This window comes from Hyperoodon ampullatus (assembly GCF_949752795.1).
Source record: "Hyperoodon ampullatus genome assembly, chromosome: 6".
Classification (NCBI taxonomy): Eukaryota; Metazoa; Chordata; class Mammalia; order Artiodactyla; family Ziphiidae; genus Hyperoodon; species Hyperoodon ampullatus.
The window spans coordinates 2,163,471-2,191,458 of record NC_136919.1 but is presented as its reverse complement, the minus strand read 5'-3'; the positions used below and the strand labels follow the sequence as shown (position 1 = coordinate 2,191,458).

Genomic DNA, 27,988 nt, shown 5'->3' with positions numbered 1-27,988 from the left:
CGGACCCCATGGCCCTCCCTGGCACCATTTTCGACATCCTGCCCGGATGTCACCCAGACCACCCCTGGGGCCTGGCGGTCCAGGTTCCAGTCTCTCTGGATCCTCGGACAGCAGGTGTTTTCCACGGTCTCTTCCAGCTTCCTACCTCCCCCTCCTCTGTCTGGTCCGTCCAGCACACCCCGCTGCTCCCTCCCTTCCCTTCCTGGGCTCACTTCCCGGTCCAGAGCCACACGCCCTGCCCGGGATCAGAGGAGAGCTCCTCGCACTCTGCAACAGAAACTGTGAGCTTCAGGTTCCCCTGGGCCAGCCTGCTCTGTTTCAGAGATGGGTGAGGAGTGGGGGGCTCAGAAAGTCAGCTGGAAAGTGCCAGAACCCAGACCAGTCCCCAGCCCTGAACTACCGAGCAGCTGTGCTGCACAAGGTGTGGGCTGAGAAGCTTCCATCCACATCTGTGCATTGAGCTTCTACTGTGTACCAGACACCGTCTAGAGAGGGGGCACGAGAAGTGTCAGAACACACGTCCCCGGTGCCACTGGGCAAGGCGGACACCACGCAGGATGTTGGGGGAAACTTACGAGCAGAGAAATGGTCGAGCTGGCACATGATAGCCCAGCTCTCAGCACCCGGCAGGGTAGATCGGGGAAGGCGGACTACGAACACCAGCCGTCCTGCATGCCGATATGCAGGCAAAGGGGGTCCCCGAGGTCAGAAATCGGCTTTGCTGGACAGGGGCCGACTTCTGCTCATTCTTCCATCAGCTACCTCAGGCCACTGAACCCCACCAGGGGCAGGAGATGAGCATCCAAGCCCAACCCATTTGTCTGCCCACTTTTTTTTTTTTTAAAGAATTATTGTGGTAAAATATATAACAAGAAACTTACCATTTAAGCCATTTTTAAGTGTACATTTCAGTGGCATTAAGTACACTGTGCAACCGTCACCACCATCCATCTCCAGAACTCTTTCATCTCCCCAAATGGAAACCTGAACTCCCCTCCACTCCCGCTCCAGCCCCTGACTCCCCCCATCTACTTTCTGTCCCTGAGGATTTGACTATTCTAGGTCCCTCAGACAAGCGGAATTCTACAGGATTTGACCTTTTGTGACTGGCTTACTTCACCTGGCAAAATGTCCTTGAAGTCCATCCGTGTTGTAGCTCAGGACAAGCCTTTTTAAGGCTGACTCCTTTATCTATCTATCTATCTATCTATCTATCTATCTATCTATCTATCTATCTAACTAGCTAGCTAGCTATTTATTTATTTTTGGCTGCGTTAGTCTTTGTTGCTGCGTGCGGGCTTTTCTCTAGTTCCGGCGAGCAGGGGCTACTCTTTGCCGCAGTCCATGGGCTTCTCATTGGGTGGCTTCTCTTGTTGCAGAGCACAGGCTCTAGGCATGTGGGCTTCAGTAGTTGTGGCACACGGGCTCAGTAGTTGTGGCTCGCGGGCTCTAGAGTGCAGGCTCAGTAGTTGTGGTGCACGGGCTTAGTTGCTCTGCAACATGTGGGATCTTTCCAGACCAGGGCTCCAACCCGTGTCCCCTGCGTTGGCAGGTGGATTCTTAACCACTGTGCCACCAGGGAAGTCCAAGGCTGACTCGTATCCCATTGTGTGGATGCCACACATTTTCTTTATCCACCATCCATCGATGGACATTGGGTTGCTTCCTCTTTTTGGCTCTTGTGAATAAATACTGCTGTGAACACAGGTGTCCAAATATCTCTTTGAGTCTCTGCTTTTACCTCTTTTGGTTATACACCCGTGAGTGGAATTGCTGGATCATATGGGAATTCTATGTTTAGTTTTTTGAAGAATTGCTGTACATTTTTCCACACGACAACATGCACCAGGGATACATTTTGAAGGTGGAGCTGACACAGCGTGATAGTGAATTGGATTCAGGGTGGGAGAGAAAGGAAGTATTAAAGATGCCTTGGAGACATTTTTTTTTTTTTTTTGGCCATGCTGCACTGCTTGCGGGATCTTAGTTCCCCAACCAGGGATCGAACCCAGGCCCCAGCAGTGAAAACACCAAGTCTTAACCACTGGACCACCAGGGAATTCCCAGCCTCAGAGCTTTTGATGCATGGTGATGCCCTATCATGAGACAGGAGGAGTGCCCCCCTTTGGTGGTGTGGTGATGGAGACCTACAGTCCTGTTTGGCCATGATAATGTTGATGTGCCTTCAGTGGGGATGGCCGTGAATCGTCCAGTTTCCTAGTCCACAGGTCCACAGAGAGGTGAAGGCTGCAGAAATGACTGGATGGTCAGCAGTGTAAATATGATATTTAATGCTCTGGTACAAGGTAGGAACCCCTGGGCGGTGAGTGTGGGTAAAGAAGGGAGCCCAGGACCGCGCCTGGAGTCTCCAACATTTGTGCTACAGGAAGAGAAAGAGCAAAGGCAGCCGGGCAGGTGTGGCCCGGGAAATAGACCAAAGAGAGCAGAGTCCCACTGTGGCTGACGGGTTAATTCAGACAAGGAAGGAAACACTGGGCTGAGGCTGCCGAGATCACTGGAGCCTTTGTCGAGGGCAGTTTCAGTGAGGCAGTCAGGGTGAAAGTCTGGCTAGTGAGGGTAAAGGACGGAAGAAGGGTTGGAAGGCTCGGGTGTACAGGACTTTCCTTTCCAGGCTTTTCTCTAAAGGGAAGCTTGTGAGAACGGGGAGGGGAGCTGGAGGTGGAGGCGTCACAAGAAACATATGAGCGATGTACAGATGTCACCCTCTGCTGCACCCCTGCTCTGATCACAGCTATTTCTTCCTGTTCACCTGCTCCTACAGGCACCTTATTGCCAGGGCACAGCCAACACCCCATTGCTCACCCGATGAGTGAAAACTGGAGTCTTGTACAACCCTTATTTGCACTGCTCTTCCTATCGTGAGATTGAATTTCATTGCTGCGCGGGCTTTCTCTAGTTGTGGTGAGTGGGGGCTACTCTTCGTTGCGGTGCTCGAGCTTCTCATCGTGGTGGCTCCTCTTGTTGCGGAGCACGGGCTCTAGGTGCGGGGGCTTCAGTAGTTGTAGCACGTGGGCTCAGTAGTTGTGGCTCACGGGCTCTAGAGCGCGGGCTCAGTAGTTGTGGCGCACGGGCTTAGCTGCTCCACGGCATGTGGGATCTTCCTGGGCCAGGGATCGAACCTGTGTCCCCTGCATCGGCAGGCGGATTCTTAACCACTGCGCCACCAGGGAAGTCCAGGTTGAATGCTTTTTAACATCAGTTGTCATCTCATATACTTTGCCCTTAAAAAATTCAACAGTTGCTCTTATTTATTAAATTGTAGGAGGTATTATTAAGGGAATTAGGGCTTTTTGTGATATGAGTTGCAAGTATTTTTTCCCCCTGAATTTGTTTCTTTTGATTTTGTTTGTGGTTCTTTTTAACCACGCATAACAATTTCATCTTCATTGGCTCATATTTATTTGTCTCCATTTAGGGCTATTTTTTTTTTTAAAGAAGATGTTGGGGGTAGGAGTTTATTAATTAATTAATTTGTTTTTGCTGTGTTGGGTCTTCGTTTCTGTGTGAGGGCTTTCTCTAGTTGTGGCGAGCGGGAGCCACTCTTCATCACGGTGCACGGGCCTCTCACTATCGCGGCCTCTCTTGTTGCGGAGCACAGGCTCCAGATGCGCAGGCTCAGTAGTTGTGGCTCACGGGTGTAGTTGCTCCGTGGCATGTGGGATCCTCCCAGAGCAGAGCTCGAACCTGTGTCCCCTGCATTAGCAGGCAGATTCTCAACCACTGCACCACCAGGGAAGCCCTAGGGCTATTTTTTTTTAAAAAATCTTTCGTCAAACTTAGAAAGGCTTTTCCCCTCTCCAAGATTTAAAAAGTAACATGTTATGCTGGTTTATTTATATGTTTATTCAATGTTATTATTTTGAATAGGTAGTACATTTACATGGTTCAAAAATAAAAATTATACTTCGAGGTCTACACTGAGGAGTGTCACTTCTACCTGGTCTCTGCCAACACTGTTCCCAGCTCCCTTCTCTTTATAGGTAACCGTTTTTATTCATTTCTTGTTCCGCCTTTTAGTTTTTTTTTTTTTAATGTAAATGTAAGTGAATATGGTTATATGTCTTTTCACCCTCCTTTCTTACACAGTAGGTAGAATATTATTTGTACAGTTCTGTACTTTGCTTGAAACATGACCCATATATTCCAACTGCAACCCTCCCACTTTTTTTAATGGTTGCATAGTAACCCTTATTGGACGCACCACAGTTAGTCACCCCGCCCCCACTGATGAACACTTGGGTTGTTTCCAGTCTTTTGCTCTTACATACAAAGCCTATCAGTCATTCTACACGTGTGTAGCTTTCTCTGCCGTGTACATTCTCAGAAGTGGGTTTGCTGGGTCAGATGCTAAGTGAGTCTGCCTCTGGGTAGATACTGTCTGATCTTCCTTTATGTGGGGTGCTACCCTTTTCTACTTCCTACAGCAGTGTTTCTCACCCACCCCACTCCACACACACAATTATGGCACTGTAAGGAGAAAACGTAACTTGCATTTAAATTGTCCCTAAAGGGACTTCCCTGGTGGCGCAGTGGTTAAGAATCCGCCTGCCAATGCAGGGGGCACAGGTTTGAACCCTGGCCCGGGAAGATCCCACATGCCGCGGAGCAACTAAGCCCGTGCGCCACAACTACTGAGCCTGCAAACCACAACTACTGAAGCCCGCGCACCTAGAGCCCGTGCTCCGCAACAAGAGAAGCCACCGCGATGAGAAGCCCGCTCACCGCAACGAAGAGTAGCCCCCGCTCGCTGCAACTAGAGAAAGCCCACAGACAGCAACGAAGACCCAACGCAGCCAAAAATAAATAAATAAATATATTAAAAAAAGGAAAGAAAGAAAGCTCTACACCAAGGTGTGAGCAGGCGCAGTTGTCTGCACAGTCCCGCCTGGAGAGCATCCAATCATGTTTGGTATTTTCACCATCCGATGGTGAGAAATGGTATCTCGCTGTGGCTTTTTTGTGTCTTTGTATTTAAAACGGCTTCAGGAATAACTGACATATAATAAACTACACATATTTAAAGTGTGCTGTCGGATAAATTTTTTTTTTTTTTTTTTTTTTTTTTCTTTTTTGCTGTACGCGGGCCTCTCACTGTTGTGGCCTCTCCCGTTGCGGAGCACAGGCTCCGGACGCGCAGGCTCAGCAGCCATGGCTCACGGGCCCAGCTGCTCCGCGGCATGTGGGATCTTCCCGGACCAGGGCACGAACTCGTGTCCCCTGCATCGGCAGACGGACTCTCAACCACTGCGCCACCAGGGAAGCCCTGTCGGATAAATTTTAACATTTGTGTACATCCATGAAGCCATCACCACGATCAAGATAATGAACAAATAATGCCACACCCAAAGTTTCCTCTTGCCCTTCGGCAACCTGTCCCACCTTCCCCACCCTTGCCATGCAAGGCAACCCCTTGTCTTTTTGTCCCTCTAGACTAGTTTGCATTTTCTAGAATTTAATATAAAGGGAATTGTACAGTAACGACTCCTTTTCATCTGGCCTCTTATTATTTCGCAACTCCTCCATGCAAACCTATGTATCCAGTTCATTCTTTCTGCTATTGTGTGGACACACCTCAATTTGTTTATCTATTAATCTGATGATTTGGGTTGTTTGAATTCTTAGCTATGGCAAATAAAGCTGCTGTACCAGTCCTGTACCAGTCTTTGTACAGACATGATTTCATTTCTCTGGGTCATCTGGTAGGAAATGCCAGACTGTCTTGCAGAGTGGTTGCATAATTCTACGTTCCCACTACAAGCATATGGGAGTTCCACTGTTCCGTGTCCTTACCATCATTTGGTATGAGTCATCTTTTTAATTCTAATAGATATATAATGGTATCTTACTGTGATTTTGTTTTATTTTTTAAATGAAGTTTTCTTTTTAAAATCTTTTAAAATTAAAATTAAATTTTTTATTTATTTATCTTTTGGCTGGCTGTGCCACACGGCTTGTGGGATCTTAGTTCCCCAACCAGGGACTGAATCCTCGCCCTTGGCAGTGAAAGCATGGAGTCCTAACCAATGGACCGGCAGGGAATTTCCTCTTACTGTGATTTTAATATACATTTTCCTAATGACTAATGAAGAACATTTTTCATGAACTGTTTTTCGCCATCTCTACATCTTCTTTAAGGAAGTGAAGGGTGTTCAGATCATATATATATGTATATATATCATATATATATGTATATATATCATATATATGTGTGTATGTATACATATGTTTGTTTTCATATAATTGGGTTTTAGATACAGCTCCTTTACCAGACATGTGATTTGGAAATTATTTTTTCCAGACCTGACTTGTCTTTTTATTCTCTTAACTGTGTCATTCACAGAGCAGAAGTTATTCATTTTGATCAAGTCCAGCTAATGAATTTTTTCTTTTATGGATATGGCTTTTGGTTTTGTATCTAAGAAATCTTTGCCTAATCCAAGGCCATAAAAGTTGTATTCTGTTTCCTTCTAAATGTTTTCTAGTTTTAGCTGCTGTATTTTTGTCTATGACCCATTTCATTTAATTTTTGTACATGGAACGAAGTTCGTTATTTTGTGTACACATTGCCAATTTTTTCCAGCAGATTTGTTGAAAAGACCGCTTTCTCCACTGAATTGCCCTTGCATTGTCAGAAATGAATTGACCATGTGTATGTGTCTGTTCTGGACTGTATTCTGCTCCATTGATTGGTTTACCTTAATGAAGGTCACCTGGTCTTGATTATGCTAACTTTCTAATAGGACAGAACTTAAAATTATGTAGTCCTTTGAATTTATTTATATTTTTCAAAGTTATTTCGACTGCTGTAAGTCCTTTGCATTCCCATACAGATCTTAGAATTCAGCTAGTCAATTTCTCCAAAACCTTGCTGGGATTTTGATTGGAATTATTAATATATTGAATCTATAAGTTAATTTGGGGAGGTTTGATATCTTAACAATATTAAGTCTCCTGATCCATGATCACGGTAGTTCTCACCATTTAAAAAGACTTCCTTAGTGTCTCTCAGCAATGTTTTGTAGTTTTCCCTGCCCATGTTTTGCATATTTTTTGGTCAGAATTTTCTGACAAAGTATTTCATATTTTTTATACTATTGTGAATGGGTTGTTTTATTAATTTCCATTTCTGATTGTTGGTTGTTAGTATAGAAAATAACAATTGATTTTTGTATATTGACCTTGTATCCTGTGGTTTTGCTAAACTCACCAAGTCACTTATTAGTTCTAGTAGCTTTTTTATAGATTCCATCAGATTTGCTACATAGATGAACATGTAGTATGGGGATAAAGACAGATCTGCTTTCTCCTCTCCAATCTGGATGCATTTCTTTTTCTTTCTTTTTTTTAAAGCAGCTTTATGGGGTAAAGTGGACATATAATAAACTGCACATTTATTTAAAGTGAAGAATTTAGTCACTTTTGATATGTATACACCTGCAAAACCATCACTACAGTCACAAAAATTAATATAGCTATTATTACCCGCAAAGAGTCCTGTGCTCCTGTGCAATCCCTCCCTGCCACGCTTCCCTACCCACCTCCATCCCCAGGCAACCACTGTTCTGTTTTCTAGCACTATAGATTAATTTGCATTTTCTAGAATTATATAGAAATGGAATCCTCCATTAAATACTTGCTTTTATCTGGATTATTTCCACCCAGCTTAATTTGTTTTAAACTATGACTATAAGCTTAATTGATGTAATTCTCTCTCAGACACACACGACGGGACAGAACAGACTCTCAAGTATGACCAAAACTTCTTATGCACTTAAAAATCTTGTCCATTTATTAAATCAAACACAAATTGGACATATCAAATTCCCTTAAACATTTAAAATGCAGGACACATAGAATTTATACAAAATGATACAATGTTACCAAATTCATTGTAAACTTGTATAAGCACGTGTTTTTGTTTTGTTTTGTTTTTAATTTTTACTTTTTTATTGACATATAGTCAATTTACAGTGTTGTGTTAGTTTCAGGTGTACAACAAAGTGATTCAGTTATACATATATATATTCTTTTTCAGATTATTTTCCCTTATAGGTTATTATATAATACTGAGTATAGTTCTCTGTGCTATACAGTCGGTCCTTGTTAGTAATCTATTTTATATATAGTAGTGTGTATACGTTAATCCCAAACTCCTAATTTATCCCTCTCCCACCCCTTTCCCCTATGTCTGTTTGTGTGTCTATTTCTGTTCATTTGTATAATTTTTTTTAAGATTCCACATATAAGTGATATCATGTGATATTTGTCTTTTTCTGTTTGCCTTACTTCGCTTAGTATGATAATCTCCAGGTCCATCCATGTTGGTGCAAATGGCATTATTTCATTCTTTTATGGCTGAGTGATATTCCATTGTATATAAGTACCACATCTTTATCCATTCATCTGTCGATGGACATTTAGGTTGCTTCCATATCTTGGCTATGATAGATAGAAGCACATGTTTTTGGATACATCCCTGAGTTTATACATCCCTGGGTTTTCACATTTTCATACCCAGTCAGAGGAAACTGAGGTATATACCCTTACCAAATGAAATTCTTTGGTAAATGTTTCTGGGCTGCACCCAGATGTACATAGTTTTCTTAGTCCAACACTTGGGAGCCCCTCGTATTTGTGATCAACGAGATTCTGGCTGCTGGAACATCAGACTTGGGCCTCCGAGACCCAGCGGAGCAGTGGCTATGGCATGGGGGGTTCTTTATCAAGGGTGGAGCTTGTTAAACCCACAGCCTTCAGCTAAGATTTTACTAATGCATATGATACAGCTTCCTTCAAACGTGCATGTTCCCTGGAAGTGTAGCATCCCTGCAGTGGTCTCCCAGGCCTTACTGTTTTTGCTGCGTGTAACTGGGGTGAGCTCCTACAGCATCAGGGCTGCGGGTGTTTATGGGGGTTGGAATCCCCTCGGCAAGCTTTGTCTGCTGGTCCACCCTGCTGGTCCATTCACGGCCACAGTCCATCTCAGCCGCTCCTTTGGGGCGTACGAGTGGTCCTGGCCCCCCTGGGGCCTGCCAACAAGCAGGGGCACCCAGACAGGTGCCCAGGGGCTGCAGGGCGAGGCTCAAAGGGATTATGCTTCCAGGAGAGGTAATCACCCACCTTCCCTGCGAGCACACAAGAGGGAGAGGGCTTCCGGCTGGAGCCGACAGGAGGCCGTTCCTGGCCAGTGCCCAATTCTGGTCTCAACAAGGTGATTTGGGGACCAGGTAAACTAACCCCAAGTGACCTAGGCTTCCTCTCCACAGAATTCTGGGGAAAGAGCACCAAGTTCTGGCTGGGCCCGATCCTGCTCTTTGCTGTATTTCTGGGCTTCTATAGGTAAGGAGGATGGTAACAGCCCTGGGACCCTGCGGCAGGTGGGGATTTATGACTTACGTGACTTAACCTACTTACAACTTACTTACGTTAACTGAATGAGACCGGCTAGGTTTTCTCCCCTGTAACAATGATCCCAGAGAAGCCGTGAACGACATTGTCATTCCCATCTTGCAGATACTCCTTGCCTCATGTCACAACACTTGACAGGGGCAGGGCTGAGATGCAGGTTCCCAGTCAGCGCTTGGCTCTGCTCTGGGGTGATTACCAGGTGGTTTTTGTTTGTTTGTTTGTTTGTTTTCTTTTTTTGGCTTGCGGGATCTTAACTCCCTGACCAGGGATAGAACCCACACCCTCAGCAATGAAAGCGGAGTCCTAACCACCAGACCGCCAGGGAATTCCCACCAGGTGTTAATATAATTTTAGGTGACAGGTTCACCTGGGGGTGAGTGTAAACATGACTGCGGTTTGGAGGGCTTCAAAAGGCAGCGATTTATAGCCTTTTAGAAATGCCGATTATGTCATCATATGGGATTCACATCATACTTTAAATACATTTATTGGGAACAGATGACGTGTTTTCACTGCATTTTATTACTCTTGTTTATGTTTTAAAAGAAACTTGGTAGCTGTAGACATTCCCTTAAAAGAATCTAGTCGATACTTTTTCAGTTCTTATTCCACAAGAGGGTGAAATTGCCCCTAGACTCAACCTTGCAATGGGTGCTGTATGTTTATATAATACTGCAGAGCGCAGACGCATACTTATTTAGTTGTTAGCTGTAGAGCTATACACATTTTCACTGATGACTTTTGCAAAGAAATTTGTTAGAAAGAGCTTCCATTTATTGGGTGTTTATTCTGTGCTAGGCACAGCTCAGGGAGCAGAGGGAGCCGGAAAGGCTGCAGCTCCCTCTCTGCTCTGACTTAACTAGGGAGCTGCTGATTGTGTGAGCGTCAGCGCCCCTCCGGTCCCTCTGCATTTGGCTTTTCGTGCTCTGTGTGGCAGGGCTGTTGTAAAACAGAAAGGAGGCCTGGCTCTCGACTTTAGAGTGTATGCAGATCACTCAGAGAACCTGTTAAAAACAGAGATTTCTACACACACACACACACACACACACACACACACGCACACCCCTCCCAGCTGCTCAGGGCTGGACTCAGGGAGTCTGGAATTGCATCTAAAAATAACTCCTGGGCTTCCCTGGTGGTGCAGTGGTTGAGAGTCCGCCTGCCGATGCAGGGGACACGGGTTCGTGCCCCGGTCCGGGAAGATCCCACATGCCGCGGAGCGGCTGGGCCCGTGAGCCATGGCCGCTGGGCCTGTGCGTCCGGAGCCTGTGCTCCGCAATGGGAGAGGCCACAACAGTGAGAGGCCCGCGTACCGCAAAAATAAATAAATAAATAAAATAAACAAAGAGGCACTCAGTTCCCGGCTGATTCCGAGTTCCTCTCTCTACCACGTTTTCTCAAACCCTAAAAAAGAACAGAGACAGAATCCTCACTGTGGTTGGAAAGGATACGTTTACAGGATGAGGGTTGGGGATGAATAGTGACCGGTGCTGATTCCCTGTGGCCCACCCGTGATGGGGTGCCCCCGACCCCATTAGCACCCAGACAGGTAAAGTCTCATTCTCCTCCCAGAACTAATTCCTCTGGGGTCACCAATCTCTGGCTGACTGAGAACAGATAAGGTGAGAGCTCCTAACCAGTGCCGGTCATGAGTCCGCAGGACAGGACCTCAGAGCCAAATCCGGTCCAGCTCCCTCCTCTATTCAGCGCTTGGGGGCCCAGCAAATGCTTGCTGGACAGAAGGGTGGACGAATGGGCTAAGCTGACGGGACTGCTCTCTCGGCAGCCCTGAGGTCCACCACCTGCAGGGCCAACAGGGGCGTCTGCCATTAGGTAATGACTTTCACCTCCTTTCACCCACAAACGTTGGCATTCCTGAGCCTCGCCCAGCAGCGAACATTTGCTTGGTCTTCAGGATGGGGACAGGCGCCACCAAGCTTCTTCGGTGGTGGGGGTCAGGATTGGTGCGGGAAGGCGGGACTGGGGGAGAGGTGGCGGCTGGGGAGGGGGCGGGGCTGGGGAGAGGGAGGGGCTGGCAGAGGGGGTGGGGCTGGGGCGGGGCGGGGCTGGCAGGGAGGGCAGGGCTGGTGGAAGTGGATGCTAACCTAGCCTTTGCCTGGTTAGCCCCCTCTCCTCTTGAGGGGGCACTTTCTTAGCAAGATGCTACTTTTTTTTTTTTTTTTTTTGTGGTATGCAGGCCTCTCACTGTTGTGGCCTCTCCCGTTGTGGAGCACAGGCTCCAGACACGCAGGCTCAGTGGCCATGGCTCACGGGCCTAGCCGCTCCGCGGCATGTGGGATCTTCCCGGAACGGGACACGAACCCGTGTCCCCTGCATCGGCAGGCGGACTCTCAACCGCTGCGCCACCAGGGAAGCCCAAGATGCTACTTTTGAAGGAATGACTGAGAACCTTTCCTCTCTGCAGCCAGCTTACACACAGAGTGGTTCTGAAGCACGTGCAGCTGGAGCAAAAGGAGTCCAGGTAGGGCGGGAGCTGGGCTCCCAGGGGTGAAGGGGGGCATTGCCAGAGCTTCCTTTGGGATTCCAGGGCCAACCTGGGCAGCCATGGCTCCTGTCCTTCGCCCCAGAGCGGGGCTCTCCACAGGCCGCTTTGTCACCATCGGCCGTGGAATCCCTTTGGGCAGAGCTGAGCTCCAAACTCCCAGACAGGGTCAGCGTGTCCGAGGTTTCTTTGCCCTGCTTCCCGCCCCTGGTCCTCTCACCTGGCCACACGGCCCAAGCTTTGCAGTCACGGGGAGCTTTCCTTAGTAGGGGCTGTAGCGTGATGGCCCTCGGGGGGTCCTGGCCGGTCTGGCACGCAGTGCTGCTCCCAGCACCCTGTCCCCAGCTCTAAGCACTCTGTTTTCCTCCCTCAGTGAAGGTGACCGTCACCTGGACACCTGCAGGATACCTGAAGTACCCAGGTATCGGAGATCTCATCTTTGGGCTGTTTCTGTGCCTAGTTCCAAGCAAGTCACCATGTGTCTCCCTCCTCCATACTCCTCCCCCACCCCCCCACCCCCGACCCCACAGAGCCTGATTTGTGAGATTTGTCAGGGGGGATGGCGTGGATGGGGTGGGTGCGGGCCAGCCCTGGGCTTCCCACCCCTGAACGAAGCAGGACACGAAGACCTTAGTCGTAATGAGTTAGACCGCAGGAAGGACTTACAGGGCACAAGGAGAGAAGAAAGAGACACGGGTGGGTCTCTAACCTGAGCCGTGTCATAGAACAGTTAGGGAAGACCCTCCTTTCCTCTCCTCATATCTCAGCCCCATCAGATGATCCCTGGGGAAGTGCGTGGCCTCCCCAGGGCCGGGTAGGCACAGCTGGATGAAGGAAGGAAGGGAGGAAGGAAGTCCCTGTGGCTGAGTGCCACCTCCTGGCAGGACTGGCACACTGAACTGGGAGGAGGCCCCTTGCGGCCATGGGCATCTATGATGCGTTGTCTCACATGCGCGTCTTGTCCGCAGGTTGCTTTACCCCAAGGCCCAGCTCCTCAAGCCCACGTAAGTAAGCGAGTTCCTGCCATGGCTGCAGCCAGTGGGTTCCCTGCCACCACGTACCTCATGTTTTCTTTTCACTTCCTCCTCTCCCTGGTTCAGCGTTGTGGCTTCTCCCGTTGCGGAGCACAGGCTCCAGACGCGCAGGCTCAGCGGCCATGGCTCACGGGCCCAGCCGCTCCATGGCATATGGGATCCTCCCGGACCGGGGCACAAACCCACGTCCCCTGCATCGGCAGGCGGACCCCCAACCACTGCGCCACCAGGGAAGCCCTCCCTGGTTCAGTCTTTTCTTTTGCCTTTTTCCTTTTCTTTCTTTCCATGCTATAGGAGGCTGGGTTGGTTTTTAATGGGTTTGGTACAGGTTGAAGGAGCAATGGAAGATGCCTCTAATTCTTGGTCATTAGGAGCTGTGCGGAGGTCCATACCAGGCACAGAACCTTCTCTTGTTTCTTCTTGGGGAAGGATGGCAGGGGTCTGGGCTGGGTTATTCCTGAGGTCTTTCCATGGGTGTAAATATCTGAGGAACGATGGTTCCAAACTCACCTCCACACGCAAGCGCCTGTCCCCAAATCCAAGCCTCCTTAGCCCGTGCCTATACCTCCTGCTTCCACTGCCAGAGACAGATTGCTGGCAACCCTCTTTTGAGGCACTAGACACCAGAGCTTCGGGGTAGGAAGTCTCCCAGAGACCACTTTGATCGGCCTTCATTTTATAAGCAGGGAAACTAAGGCTCAGAGAAGTGAAGGAAGTTGCCTGAGGCCCTACGGCTGGTGAGGGGCAGGTCGGGACGCAAGCTGGGTGGTTTCTGTCATGTCATGCCACATCCCTGCCAGGAGAGCTGAAAATGCTCGCTGTCATTTCTGAAACCCACGCCCACCCCTCCTTGAGTTTCTAGAGCTGCCAGCCACGCGTGGCCATGGACACTAGAAGCAGGACTGCTCTAGAATGAGATGTGCTGTCGGTGTGAAGTGCACAGTGGACTTCAAACACTTAGTACTCGAAAAATGTACTAGGAGTTTGGGATTAACATGTACACACTACTATATATAAAATAGGTAAACAACAAGGACCCAGTGTACAGCACAGGGAACTATACTCAATATCTTGTAATAACCTATATGGGAAAAGAACCTGAAAAAGAATACATACATGTGTAACTGAATCACTTTGCTGTACACTTGAAACTAACACAACATTGTCAATTAACTATACTTCAATAAAAATATCAGTTACTTATTGAAATGATAATATTTTGGATATATTGGGTTAAAAAAAGTATTGATATATCAAATTACCTGTCATTTTACCTGGTTCCTTTTACTTTTCTGTGGCTCCTAGACCACTTCTAGTTACATATGTTTCTGTGGGCCAGCACGGATCGGGAGGGACAAGTTGGCGCGAGCTTTTTTGGTGGGTCCTGGTGGTGTGATGAACGAGTGAATGAACACTCGTGAAATAAGAGTAGGGGGAGAGGTGAGGGGTGTCTGTGCGGCTGGAAGATGGAGGAGGGGCCGAGAACACAGGGCCCCTGGGAGGGGCGGGGCCTTGAAACTCAGCTTCATCCCTGAAAGAGAACTCGCGATTTCTCTACTCACAGCAAGCGTGTGGGTTTTCCCCACCAAGTGATTCTGACACTCCCCGCAGTTAGCACAGACCCCCACAGGGGGAGGGCTCAGCCTCAGGGCCCCTACTTCATACACCCGTCACAAGGCCAGGTTATCACCCGTGCTTCCCACCGACGGGCTGTAAATCATTTCTCACCACCCGCTCCTTGGGTTTGATGATTTGCTGGAATGCTCCCAGAACCCAGGAAAGCGCTTTGCCTCCTATTACCCGTTGTTATAAAGGGTGCAGGTCAGGGACAGTCAGATGAGAGGTAACTAGGGCCAGGAATGGGGAAGGGGGCGATACCCTCCATGCCCTCCCCGGGAGCATCTCCCTCCCAGCACCTCTATGTGCTCACCAACCCGGAAGCCCTCCGGACCCCACAGTTTAGGGACTTTTATGGAGGCTTCATCACGCTGGCATGATTGAGAATTAACTCAATCTCCAGCCACTCTCCCTTCCCCGGAGGATGGGAGACGAGGCTGAAAGTCCCAAGGTTCTAATCCTGGCTTGGTCTTTCTGGTGACCAGCCCCCGTCCTGAACTACCCACAAGCCCACCCAGAGGCACCTCATTAGAATAAAAGACGCCTCCTACGACCCCGGAAATCCCAAGGGTCTTACTAGCTCTGTGTCAGGTAAGGGGAGGGGAGGGAGTGGCAAATATATATTTCTTATGATGGCAAAGTACCCATGTGCTGGGAGAGGGCTTAGTGCTTGCCCTCACTTGAGACTCTTCTCCTGGAAACAGGGTTGGGAGGCCTCATAGAAGGAGTGTCCTATGGGATCCAGCACATGGCTGGTACGCAGGAGATACTCTAAGTTAGGGCAGTGAAGGGATAGGAGTGTTGGGTCTCGGGTGCTGAGCTTATGGTGCCAAGAGCCCTGGGCTGGGAGTCTGGAGTCCTGTCTGCTCCTAGCTCTGTGGCTCACAGACTGTACAGCTTTGGGCAAATCCTTCTCTGTGGCCCACATCCCCATGCCCTGCCCTCACACACTGTGACTCATCTCCCCAGGAGAGTGGACGTGCTGGTCATGACTCCCTGGTTTGCACCCATCATCTGGGATGGAACCTTTGACTCTGCCATCTTGGATGCACAGTTCAGAAACATCACCGTTGGGCTGACCATGTTTGCCATCAAAAAGTAAGTGAGGGATGCTCGCCCAGGGTAAACCAGGAAACCGGCCCGAGCTGCAGGGGGGCACTCCTCTCTCGGTGTCTCTCTTTTCCAGGACAAGGTGCTCAGCTCACAGGTTGGGTGGGGGTGTGGAGGCACGTGTGACTTTGGGTGTAGGTGAACTTGGTGGGACCTTCAGGGCATCACTGGGCAGACCGCTGCTCAAAATAGCAGCCCCACACCTGAGAGTCATCTGTGCCAGAGGTCACTGCGTCGACCTTTCAGAGATGGGCAGCTGACGTTCACCACTTCCACGTACCAGCCGTTGTGCCAGGGGCTTAACCGCACCACAGCTCATACACGTGTGCTCCATTACCCCAATCTATTACCCGGGGAGGCCAACTGTTTGCAAATATTTTCTCCCATCCTGTAGGCTGCCTTCTCATTTTGTTGATTATTTTTGTTGTTGTTGTGCAGAAGCTTTTCAGTTTGCTGTAGTCTCACTTGTTTATTTCTTGTTGCTTGTGCTTTGGCGGCATATCCAATAAATCATTGCAAAGATCAATGTGCAGGAGGCTTCTCCCTGTTTTCTACTAGGAATTTTATGATTTCAGGTCTTACATGTACGTCTTCAATCCTTTTCAAGTTAGTTTTTCTGAGCAGTGTAAGATAGGGGTCTATTGTCATTCTTTTGTACATGAATATTCTATTTTCCCAGCACCATTTATTGAAAAGACTGTCTTTTCTCCATTGAGTATTCTTAGCTCCCTTGTCAAATATTACTTGACTGTATATGCACGAATTTACTCCTGGGCTCTCAGTTCTGTTCCATTGGTCTATGTGTCTATTTTTTTTGCCAGTACCATTACTGTTTTGATTAACTGTGGTTTTGTAATATAATCTGGATGTGTGATGCCTCCAGCTTTGTTCTTTCTTTTCAGAATTACTTTGGCTATTCAGGGTCTCTTGTGTCCAAATACATTTTAGGATTTTTTTTTCTTTCTTTCTTTCTATTTCTGTTAAAAATACCATTGAAATCTTTATAGGGATTGCATTGAATCTATAAATGACTTTTGGGAGTATGGACATTTTAGCAATATTAAATCTTCCAATCCACGAACACAGGATATCTTTCCATTTATTTGTGTCTTCTTCAGTTCCTTTCATCAGTGCCTTATAGTTTTCAGTATATGAATCTTTCACCTCTTTGGTTAGGTTAATTCCTAAGTATTTTATTGTTTTTCATGCAATTGTAAGTGGGATTATTTTCTTAACTTTTTTTTGGATAGTTTGTTGTTAGTGTATAGAAATGCTATTGATTTTTTTAATTAAGATTTTTTATTAATTCTTGTAGTCATTGCTTTTTTTAAAAAAATTAATTAATTTATTTTTGGCTGCATTGGGTCTTTGTTGCGGTGCACGGGCTTCTCATTGCAGTATCTTTCCTTGTTGCGGAGCACAGGCTCTAGGTGCACCGGCTTCAGTGGTTGCAGCATGCGGGCTCAGTAGTTGTGGCGTGTGGGCTCTAGAGCTCAGGCTCAGTAGTTGTGGCACATGGGCTTTGTTGCTCCATGGCATGTGGGATCTTCCCAGACCAGGGATCAAACCCATGTCCCCTGCATTGGCAGGCAGATTCTTAACCACTGCACCACCAGGGAATTCCCTGCTATTGATTTTTGTATGTTGATTCTGTATCCTGCAACTTTACTGAATCTGTTGATTAGATATAAGTTTTATGGTGTAGTCTTTAGGATTTTCTATATATAAAATCATGTCATCTACAAACAGACAATTTTATTTCTTCCTTTCATTTGCCTTTTATTTCTTTTTCTTGCCTGATTACTCTGGCTAGGAGACTTTCAGTACTATGTTGAACAGGAGTCATAAAAGTGGGCACCTTTGGGAATTCCCTGGCAGTCCAGTGGTTAGGACTTGGCCCTTTCACTGCCGGGGCATGGGTTCAATCCCTGGTCGGGGAACTAAGATCCTGCAAGCTGTGCGGTGCAACCAGAAAAGAGAAAAAAAAAAAATGTGGGCACCCTTGTCCTGTTCCCGATCTTAGAGGAAAAGCTTTCAACCCTTAACTGTTCAGTATGATATTAGTTGTGGGCTTGTTATACATGGCTTTAATATGTTGAGGTACATTCTTTCTATACCCAATTTGTTGAGAGTTTTTTTTTTATCATGAATGGATGTTGAATTTTGTCAAATGTTTTTTCTGCATCTATTGAGATGATTTTATTATTTTTATCCTTCATTCTGTGAATGTGCTGTATCACATTTATTGATTTGTGTATGTTGAGCCATCCTTGCATCCCAAGGATAATCCCACTTGGTCATGGTGTGTCATCCTTTTAATGTGCTTTCGAATTTGGTTTGCTTGTATTTTGTTGAGAATTTTTGCATCTGAATTCACCAAAGATATTGGCCTGTAGTTTTCTTTTCTTGTAGTGTCCTTATTTGGTTTTAATATCAGGATAATGCTGGCCTAGTAAAATGAGTTTGGGAGTGATCCCTTTTCTTCAGTGTTTTGAAAGACTTTGAGAAATATTAGCATTAATTCTTCTTTAAACATTTGGTAAAATTCACCAGTGAAACCATCTGGTCCTGGACTTTTCTTTTATGGGAGATTTCTGAGTCAATCTCCTTACTCATTTTTGGTCTGTTCAGACTTTCTGTTTCTTCATGATTCAGTCTGAGTAGGTTATGTGTTTCTAGGCACTTATCTACTTCTTCTAGGTTGTCTAATTTGTTGATGTATGGTAGTTCATAGCAGTTTCTTATAATCCTTTGTATTTCTGTGCTATCAGTTGTAATGTTTCCTCTTTCATTTATAATTTTATTTATGTCCTCTCTCTTTTTTCTTGGTTAGTCTAGCTAAAAGTTTGTCTATTTTGTTTATCTTTTCAAAGAACCAATCCTTACTTTCTTTTTTATTGTTTTCCTGTTCTCGATTTCATTTATTTCTGATCTAATGTTTATTTTATTTTTTACTTTTTTTTGAATTTTATCTTATTTATTTATTTTTTATACAGCAGGTTCTTATTAGTTCTCTATTTTATACATATTAGTGTATATATGTCAACCCCAATCTCCCAGTTCATCCCACCCCCACCCCCCTTCCCCGCTCTCCCCCTTTGGTGTCCATACATTTGTTCTCTACATCTGTGTCTCTATTTCTGCCTTGCAAACCAGTTCATCTGCACCATTTTTCTAGATTCCACATATATGCATCAATATATGATATTTGTTTTTCTCTTTCTGACTTACTTCACTCTGTATGATGGTCTCTAGGTCCATCCACATCTCCACAAATGACCCAAGTTTGTTCCCTTTTATGGCTGAGTAATATTCCATTGTATATATGTACCACATCTTCTTTATCCATTCGTTTGTTGATGGGCATTTAGGTTGCTTCCATGACCTGGCTATTGTAAATAGTGCTGCAATGAACACTGGGGTGCATGTGTCTTTTTTTTTTTTTTTTTTGCTGTACGCGGGCCTCTCACTGTTGTGGCCTCTCCCATTTTGGAGCACAGGCTCCGGATGCGCAGGCTCAGTGGCCATGGCTCACGGGCCCAGCCGCTTCGCGGCATGTGGGATCTTCCCAGACTGGGGCACGAACCCGCATCCCCTGCATCAGCAGACAGACTCTCAACCACTGTGCCACCAGGGAAGCCCCCCATGTGTCTTTTTGAATTATGGTTTTCTCTGGGTATATGCCCAGTAGTGGGATTGCTGGGTCATAAAGTAATTCTATTTTTAGTTTTTTAAGGAACCTCCATACTGTTCTCCAAAGTGGCTGTATCAATTTACATTCCCTCTAACGTTTATTATATCTTTCCTTCTGCTAACTTTAGGCTTAGTTTGTTCTTCTTTTTCTTTTTCCTTGAGGTTTAAAGTTAGGTTGTTTATTTGAGATGTTTCCCTTTTTTTTAAAAAAAATTCATTTTTCACTATAAACTTCCCTCTTAGAACTGTTTTTGCTGCATCACATAAGTTTTGGTATGTTGTGATTTTATTTCTCAAGATATTTTTTCATTTCCCTTTTGATTTCTTCTTTGATCCATTGGTTGTTCAGGAGCATGTAGTTTAATTTTCATGTATTTGTGAAATTTCCAGCTTTCCTCTGTTACTGATTTCTAGTTTCATACTATGTGGTCAGAAAAGATGCTTGATATGATTTCCATATTTTAAGTTTGCTAAGACTTTTTTTTTGTGGCCTAACATATGATCCATTCTAGAAAATGTTCCATATGCACTTGAGAAGAATGTGTATTCTGCTGTAGTTGGATGGAATATTCTGTATATGTATGTTAGGTACATTTGGATCTGTAGTGTTTTTCAGATCTGCTGTTTCCTTAAGAGCCTCTGTCTGGATGATCTATCCAATTGTGAAAGTGAGATATTAAAGTCCCCAACTAATATTGTATTGCTGCTTATTTCTCTTTCTAGTTCTGTTAGTATGTGCTCTATATGTTTAGGTGCTCCAGTGTTAGGTGCGTAAGTACTTACAATTGTTATATCTTCTTGATGGATTGACCCTTTTATCATTATATAATGACATTGTTTGTCTCTTTTGATCATTTTTTAGCTTGAAGTCTATTTTTCTGATACAAGTATAGCTACCCCTTCTCTCTTTTGGTTACCATGTGTTTGAAATATCTTCTTTCCATCCCTTCACTATCAATCTATGTGTGTCTTTAAAACTAAAATGAGTCTCTGTCTTATAGGCAGCATATTGTTGGATCTTGTTTTTTTATTTTTAAGTTTTAAATCCATTCAGCCATTCTATGTCTTTAGACTGGAAAATTTAATCCTTTTCTGTTTAAAATAGTTTAAAACAATTATTGATAGGTAAGGACTTACTTTTGCCATTTTGTTCATTGTTTTCTAACTGTTTTGCTGATCCTTTGTTCCTTACCTTTTATCTTGCTCTCTTCTTTTGTGACTCAATGAATTTTTGTGGTGGTGGCTTTGACTCTTTTATCATATATTTTATGTATCTACTACAGGTTTTTCTTTTGTCATTATTATGAGTCTTACATAAAATATATTTATAACAACCTATTTTAAGCTGATAATGACTTAACTTTGATAGCATACGTAAATCTTACATTTTTACTTCTCCTTTCTCACATTTTAGGTTATTGATGTTACCGTTTACATATTTTATATTGTGTATATATTAAAATGCATTGTAGTTATGTTTTTTAAATACGTTTGTTTTTCAACTAGAATTATAAGTGAATTACACACCAGAATCTGACTTTATATATTTACTATTATCAGTGAATTTTACACATATATGAATATGTTTTTATGATATCAACTGACATCCTTTTCTTTCTGCTTGAAGCGTGGAATGCCCTTTACCATTTCCTTTAAGGCAGGTCTAGTGGTGATAAACTCCCTCAGCTTTTGTTTGTTTGGGAAGGTATTTATCTCTCCTTCATTCCTGAAGGAGAGTTTTGCTGGGTGTAGTGTTCTTGGTTGACGGCCTTTTCTTTCAATTTTTAAAATAATTCATCCCACTCTCTCCTGGCCTGCAAAGTTTCTTAAGAAATCTACCTGTAGTCTTTTGGGGGTTCCCTGGTATGTGATGACTCACTTTTCTCTTGCTGCTTTCAAAATCCTCTCTTCATCTTTGACTTTTTACAATTTGATTATAGTGTGTCTCAGTGTAGTCCTTTTCAGGTTCAAACTTTTTGGTGTCCTTTGGGGCTCATGAATCTGGATGTCCAGGTCTCTTGTTTGGGAAGTTTTCAACCATTATTACTTTAAATATATTTTCTGTCCCTTTTTCTTTCTCTTCTTCTGGGATTCCCATAAGGAATATATTATTTCTTTTTATGGTATATCGTAAATCCCATAGGCTTCACAATAAATATATTATTTTACTTGCTTTATCACTAATCTATTTATCTGTCCATTCTTTTGTCCATCCATCAGTCCATTTTGATATACGTGAAAGTAAATTTCAGACATCAGCACCACTGCCCCCCAATACTTCTCTGTGCATATCATTAACTAGAGTTCAATATGTGTTTACAGTTTTTCTTTTTTCTAGGTAAAATGTACATATGATGAAGTGCACACATTTTAATTGTGTTTTAATTGTTTTTTAATTGTAAGGCAGTGAACAAAATAGTTAAAGGTCCTGCTCTCGTGGAGATATATTCTAGTGGAAAAAGACAAAAGAATAAGTGAAACACAAATACAAAATATGTCAGATGGTGATATGAGCTTTAAAAAATAATTAAGTTTGGGCAAGGGAATAGAGAGCGATTTGTTTTCATATTTATTTGTTTACATATTTATTTGCTCTTTTTTATTGTTATAATTTGCACATAGTCAAATGTACATGTTCAAGTGCACAGGCTGCTGGAGTTTTACATTTGGATGCATCCATGTAAGTACCAGCTGGAAGAGGTATAAGGCATGTCCAGTTCTGGGCATTAGTCAGAGGATGGAATGCTACTATAGGGGTGAGCATTGCAGGGAATGGATTCCAGGCAGAAAAAAATGCAAAGGCCTGGAGGAGTATGCATGGCATGTGTCAGGAATATCTAGGAGCTGGCCTGCCCAGGACAGAGGATGGAGGCCAGAGAAGAAGTAGACAAGGTCAGAGCAGATCTTGTAGGTCCCGATAGACCCCTATAGGATCTTTTTTTTTAAGTTTATTTTTTTAATTAATTAATTAATTTTTGGCTGAGTTGGGTCTTCATTGCTGTGCATGGGCTTCTCATTGCAGTGGCTTCTCTTGTTGCGGAGCATGGGCTCTAGGCGCACGGGCTTCAGTAGTTGTGGCGTGCGGGCTTCAGTAGTTGTGGCTCTCAAGCTCTAGAGTGCAGGCTCAGTAGTTGCAGCACACGGGTTTAGTTGCTCTGCAGCATGTGGGGTCTTCCTAGACTAAGGATTGAACCCCTTTCCCCTGCATTAGCAGGCGGATTCTTAACCACCAGGGAAGTCCCACTGTAGGATCTTGAATTGCTTTGTTTTTTTGTTAAGACAAGAAGCCGTTTATTTTCGGCATAGTAGTTTGTACCGTTTAGTCCCCTACCTCAGTCTTGTCCCTCCTCCGCTAGTATCCCCACTGGTAACCACTAGTTTGTTCTCTATATCTATGAGTCTGTTTCTGTTGTGTTATATTCATTTGTTTTATTTATATTGTACACCACAGGGAATATAGCCAATATTTTATAATAACTTTAAATGGAATATAATCTATGAAAATTTTGAATGACTATGATGTACACCTGAAACTAATATAGTATTGTAAATCAACTATACCTCAATTAAAAAAAAAAAAACAAGAAGCCATTGGAGGGTCCTGAGCTGGGAGATATCCATCATTTGGATACTATCTATCATTTGAATTTTTGCCAAACTTGTGGATTAATAAAATATTTTATGGTTGAGAGTATTTTCTCAACACCAAGCAATCGGAATCCCTCCCTTTATATCCGGTCAGGGTACATTGTCTTTAGCTCGTAGAATGTCTATGGTTTTTATTTTTATTTTATTTATTTATTTATTTATTTATTTATTGCGGCACGCGGGCCTCTCACTGTTGTGGCCTCTCCCGCTGCGGAGCACAGGCTCCGGACGTGCAGGCTCAGTGGCCATGGCTCACGGGCCCAGCCGCTCCACGGCATGTGGGATCCTCCCGGACCGGGGCACGAACCCGTGTCCCCTGCATCGGCAGGCAGACTCTCAACCACTGTGCCACCTGGGAAGCCCCTATTTTTTTGATTTTTAATTGTGGTAAAATGCACATAACATAAAATTTACCATCTAACCTATTTTTAAGTATACAGTTCAGTAGTGTTACGTAGTCAAGTTGTTATGCAACCATCACCACTGTCCCTCCCCAGAACTGTTCTCATCTTGCAAAACTGAAACTTTATGCCTATTAAACACTAACTCCCCATTCCCCCTCCCCCAATCTCTGGCAACCACCATTCTATTTCTGGGTCTGTGAATTTGCCTACTCTAGGTACCTCATACAAGTAAAATCATATAGTACTTGACTTTTTGTGGTTGGCTTATTTCACTTTGCATAATGTCCTCAAGGTATGGCTAAAGTTTTACAAACTGTTTTTGTCTAAAAATCTATTATTTTGCTGCTGTGTGATTCTGTTAACGCCCACCCTCTCTTTCCTGGGGGGGCTTGTTGGTTTTAGATACGTGGTCTTCCTGAAGCTCTTCCTGGAGACGGCTGAGAAGTACTTCATGGTGGGACACAAGGTCAACTACTACGTCTTCACTGACCGGCTGGCGGATGTGCCCCAGATCCCCCTCCAGGAAGGGAGGCGGGTGGTGGTCCTCGAGGTCCGAAACTACAAACGCTGGCAGGACATATCCATGCACCGGATGGAGATGATCAGCAACTTCTCCCAGCAGCGCTTCCTCCGCGAGGTCCATTACCTGGTGTGCTTGGACGTGGACATGAAGTTCAGCGACCACGTGGGCGTGGAGATCCTGGCACCGCTCTTCGGGACCCTCCATCCTGGTTTCTACGCAGGTGATCGCCAGTCCTTCACCTATGAACGCCAGCCCTTGTCTCAGGCCTACATTCCGAGAGATGAGGGTGATTTTTACTACATGGGAAGCTTTTTTGGGGGGTCGGTCCCTGAGGTTTACCAGCTCACCACGGCCTGTCACCAGGCGATGATGGCCGACCAGGCCAATGGCATCGAGGCCGTGTGGCACGATGAGAGCCACCTGAACAGGTACCTGCTGTACCACAAGCCCAGCAAGGTGCTGTCCCCCGAGTACATGTGGGACGAGCGGCTGCTGCGGAGACCACCTTTTCTCAGGAAACTTCGATTCGTGGCTGTGCCCAAGAACCACGCAGAGATTCGGAACCAATGAGAACATACTTCCCAAGAGCCCACGTTATCGGGCTGTAGTGCATGTCAGTGGTTCTGCTGTCTTGATAAGGGATTGGCCAAAGATTTGATGACGTGGATGAGGCCATCTCTTTGTTTCCTCCTCTGGAGGGTCTTCCATCACTCATCAAACAAACCCAGCTCTGGGTTTTCATTCCCTCCTAATCCTGCATTCTCTTTAAATGTGACTGATCCTTCAAGGTCTCCACAAGGTCACCTTCTTAGGAAGCTTTCTTTGGTTCTCTCTTCTTCCTGTGGTTGAAGTGAATTGCTCTTCCCTCTGCATTTCCATAAAGTATTAAGTGTATTCTTTGGCTATGTCTGCCATTCTGCCTACATTACCCATTGGCCTTGCCCATTACATGTGAGCTCCTGATGGCAGAGGCCAAGTACATACCTCAGTGTGTGATGCCCAGGGACTCTCAAAACTGTTCACATTTAAATTTAAGGAACTTTTTTTTTTTTTTTTAGCTGTGCAGCCCAGCTTGTGGGATCTTAGTTCCCTGACCAGGGATTGAACCTGGGCTCTCGACAGTGAAAGCGCAGAGTCCAAACCACTGGACCGCCAGGGAATTCCCTAAGTTTAAGGAACTCTTAAAAGCCTATTTTACCATGTCGTGAGACAGCAGGAGAGGCCCGGACTGAGAGTACTTCCTAGGTTTGGTTTACTTGTGTTGGTAGCTTGTTGCTTTGGATTGTTTGTCTTTTTCTTATTGATTTGTGGGTGTCTCTTACATATTTTGGATGCTAGTACCTTTATCAGACACATATTAAAAATAGCTTCTTCCAGTTTTTATGTTGTCATTTCAACTCTTTTAATGTAAGTAAATTTAAGAAATCATCCCCTGCTTTGAAATCATGAAGATAGCCTCCTATGTTATCCTCCAAAAGCCTTATGTTTTTCCCTCACACTTAGGTCTCTAATCTACTGAAATTGACTTGTGTGTGGTTTTAATGTAAGGGCCCATTTTAACTTTTCTTCCTCTGGATAACCATTATCTGAGCACCATTTATTGAAAATGTGCTTGAAAACTTATTGAAAAATTCTTTCCCCTAGTGATTTGCAATATCATCAGTCACATAGTATCAAGTGTCCCTATGTGCCTAGGTTTATTTTGGGGTTCTCTAGTCTGTGTTCCATTGGTCTGTTTGTCTATTCTTATGGCAATAACACATCATCTTAGTTACTCTAGGTTTATAAATAAATCTTCGTATCTGATTGGGTAAGTCTTCCCACATGGTTTCTCAAGAGTATCTTGACTGCTCTTGGCCTGTTGCATTTCCATCTAACTTTTAAACTCTTGTGAAATTGCACAAAGGAGCCTTCTGTTTTTTTGTTTTTTAAAGTCTTTAAGACTTAACCACTTAAAGACTTAAAGATGTAAGAGACTTAAAGATTTAAAAATCTTTAAAGACTTATATATTTTTAAAATCTGTTTTTCTCAACATTTTATTTTGAAAAAGTTAAAGCATACAAAACATTTAAAGGAATTGCACAGTGAATATTCACATACCTATCACGTAGATTCTACCACTACTATTCTGCTCTGTGTTATGATTGAACCACTCACGTACCACTCACCTGCCTATTCATGCCTCCGTTCATCCAACTCAGGGAAACACATCTCCTGTTTCTTCCTCCGTCTACTCATTCTTCACCGTCTCCTAGACATTGTGATGATTCATTGTGGCGACATATTCTGTTAGATTCTTTAGGAAAAGTTTAATTCTTTTGTTTTAGGAGGCAAATTAGGTGGCTTCAAATTTCAAGCTCTCTCTCGTCTGTGGTGGGCCGCAGCTCAAGTCTCTGTTATTCTTTTAGGGTCAGCTTGGTGGCTTGAAGTCTACCCCACACGTGAGTAGTTTACAGATCAGCCAAAGACTTGGGCTGAGTTTATACACAGAATTCAGGGCTCCTTCTCTCTGGCTGTCTCATTTCTGGTATTTCCCCCTGCAGTTTTCCAGCTGCTGTGATTACCCCAAGCTTGTCCCCTTGTTCTTCAAACCAGTAAGAAGTGAATCTTTTTCTTTACTGAGTTTTAGCTGTTGCTGATGGGCATGTGGCCTCGGGCTAACAACTGTACGTAAAAGGAATCTCTCCTAGTGCTGACCTCTTCTTCCAAGTGAAGACTCCCTTCCAAATCTTCACCTTTTGTCACTTTCTAGAGGCTTCAGGTAGTTTTGTGAAAAAATGTATACTTTGGCCAAAGTTTACAGTTGTCATATGCAAGGGGGTGAGTCTTCTATAAGCTACTTGTCCACTACTGAAAGCAGAACCTCCTAATTTTCTTTGATATACAGCGCCCATGGTTAGTAAGTTCATTTCTAGGCATTTAATGGTTTTTATGGCTATTGTGAATGTATGTTTTATTCGTATTACGAGGGGTCAGTCAACTTTTTCTGCAAAGGGCCAAATAGTGAATGTTTTAGGGCTTATGGGTCATGCAGTCCCTGTCATAACTATTTAACTCTGCCACTATAGTGCGAAAGCAGCCATTAAGTAGTACATGAACAAATGAGTGCAGCTGTGTTCAAATAAAATTTTATTTCTAAAAACAGGCAGTGGGATAGATTTGGCCCACAGGCAATAGTTTGCTGGTCACTGCTATCACACTTGCTAATTAGTTATTGCTGGCATATAGTGTATGAGAAAGCTACTTATTATTATCCAGTGTCTATATCATGCATCTGGTTATATTATTTAAATCTTTTGTAAGTCTTAGCTGGCTTTTTTCTAATTGATTCTCTTGAAATTTCTAACCACTGATAATCACATCAGTGGTTAATAATAATAAAAGTAATAGTACTTTTATTTATTTCTTCCTAAGAGTCCTGTTGACTTTCTCTTTTCATTCCCCTCTGACACCTGTCCGGCTCTCAGGGTCATGGTAAACAGGGAGACCAGACCACACCGTCTGGATGTAGGTGATCCCAGACCAGCTAATTTAGGGCACCTGGTGAGTGAGCTTCTTCTTGTTCCCTGTTCTTGGTTCCCTCCATTCGGCAATGCTGACAAGTTGGTAGAAATGTGTCCACAGGTCATCTGTTCCCCAGAATGTTCCGGTATGAATGTTTGGATTTATGCAGCCCCCAAACCACTCCTCCTTGGAGTCCATGCACATTTCTGCACAGGACATCCACCCAGGTGGTCCGTACCCTCTCTGGGCGGTCCCACGGTGTTGCCTCCTTCAAGACCTCCTTAGGCAGAAGCATCTCCTGTGGGGTGACTATGTCGTCATATCGTGGGGGAGGGGGCTTGGGGTCCTGGGCCACCCCTCAAGCTTTTGTGTCCAGTGTGCACACATCACCACTCATTTCTGACCAGCCTGGTTTTATTTCCTCTTTGACCCAAAGGTATTTAGAAGAGTAAATTTTCCCCATTTTGGGGGTATGGTTAGTTTGGTTTCTTTGTTGTACAATCCTTTACTTGTTCATTTCTG

At 44.6% G+C, this 27,988-nt stretch overlaps 1 protein-coding gene across 1 annotated transcript; it reads left to right on the top strand.

Annotated features, from left to right (window-relative positions):
- Window positions 1-8: 8 nt before the first annotated feature.
- Window positions 9-27,483, top strand: LOC307054276 (histo-blood group ABO system transferase 1-like; the record flags this gene model as incomplete). Its single annotated transcript, XM_079705873.1, has 8 exons — window positions 9-114; window positions 9,288-9,360; window positions 11,855-11,911; window positions 12,306-12,353; window positions 12,901-12,936; window positions 15,553-15,681; window positions 23,841-24,181; window positions 27,430-27,483. The coding sequence occupies 8 exons, from the start codon at window positions 9-11 to the stop codon at window positions 27,438-27,440; spliced, it is 801 nt and encodes a 266-aa protein (XP_079561999.1). The 3' UTR covers window positions 27,441-27,483.
- Between the last annotated feature and the right edge of the window lie 505 nt (window positions 27,484-27,988).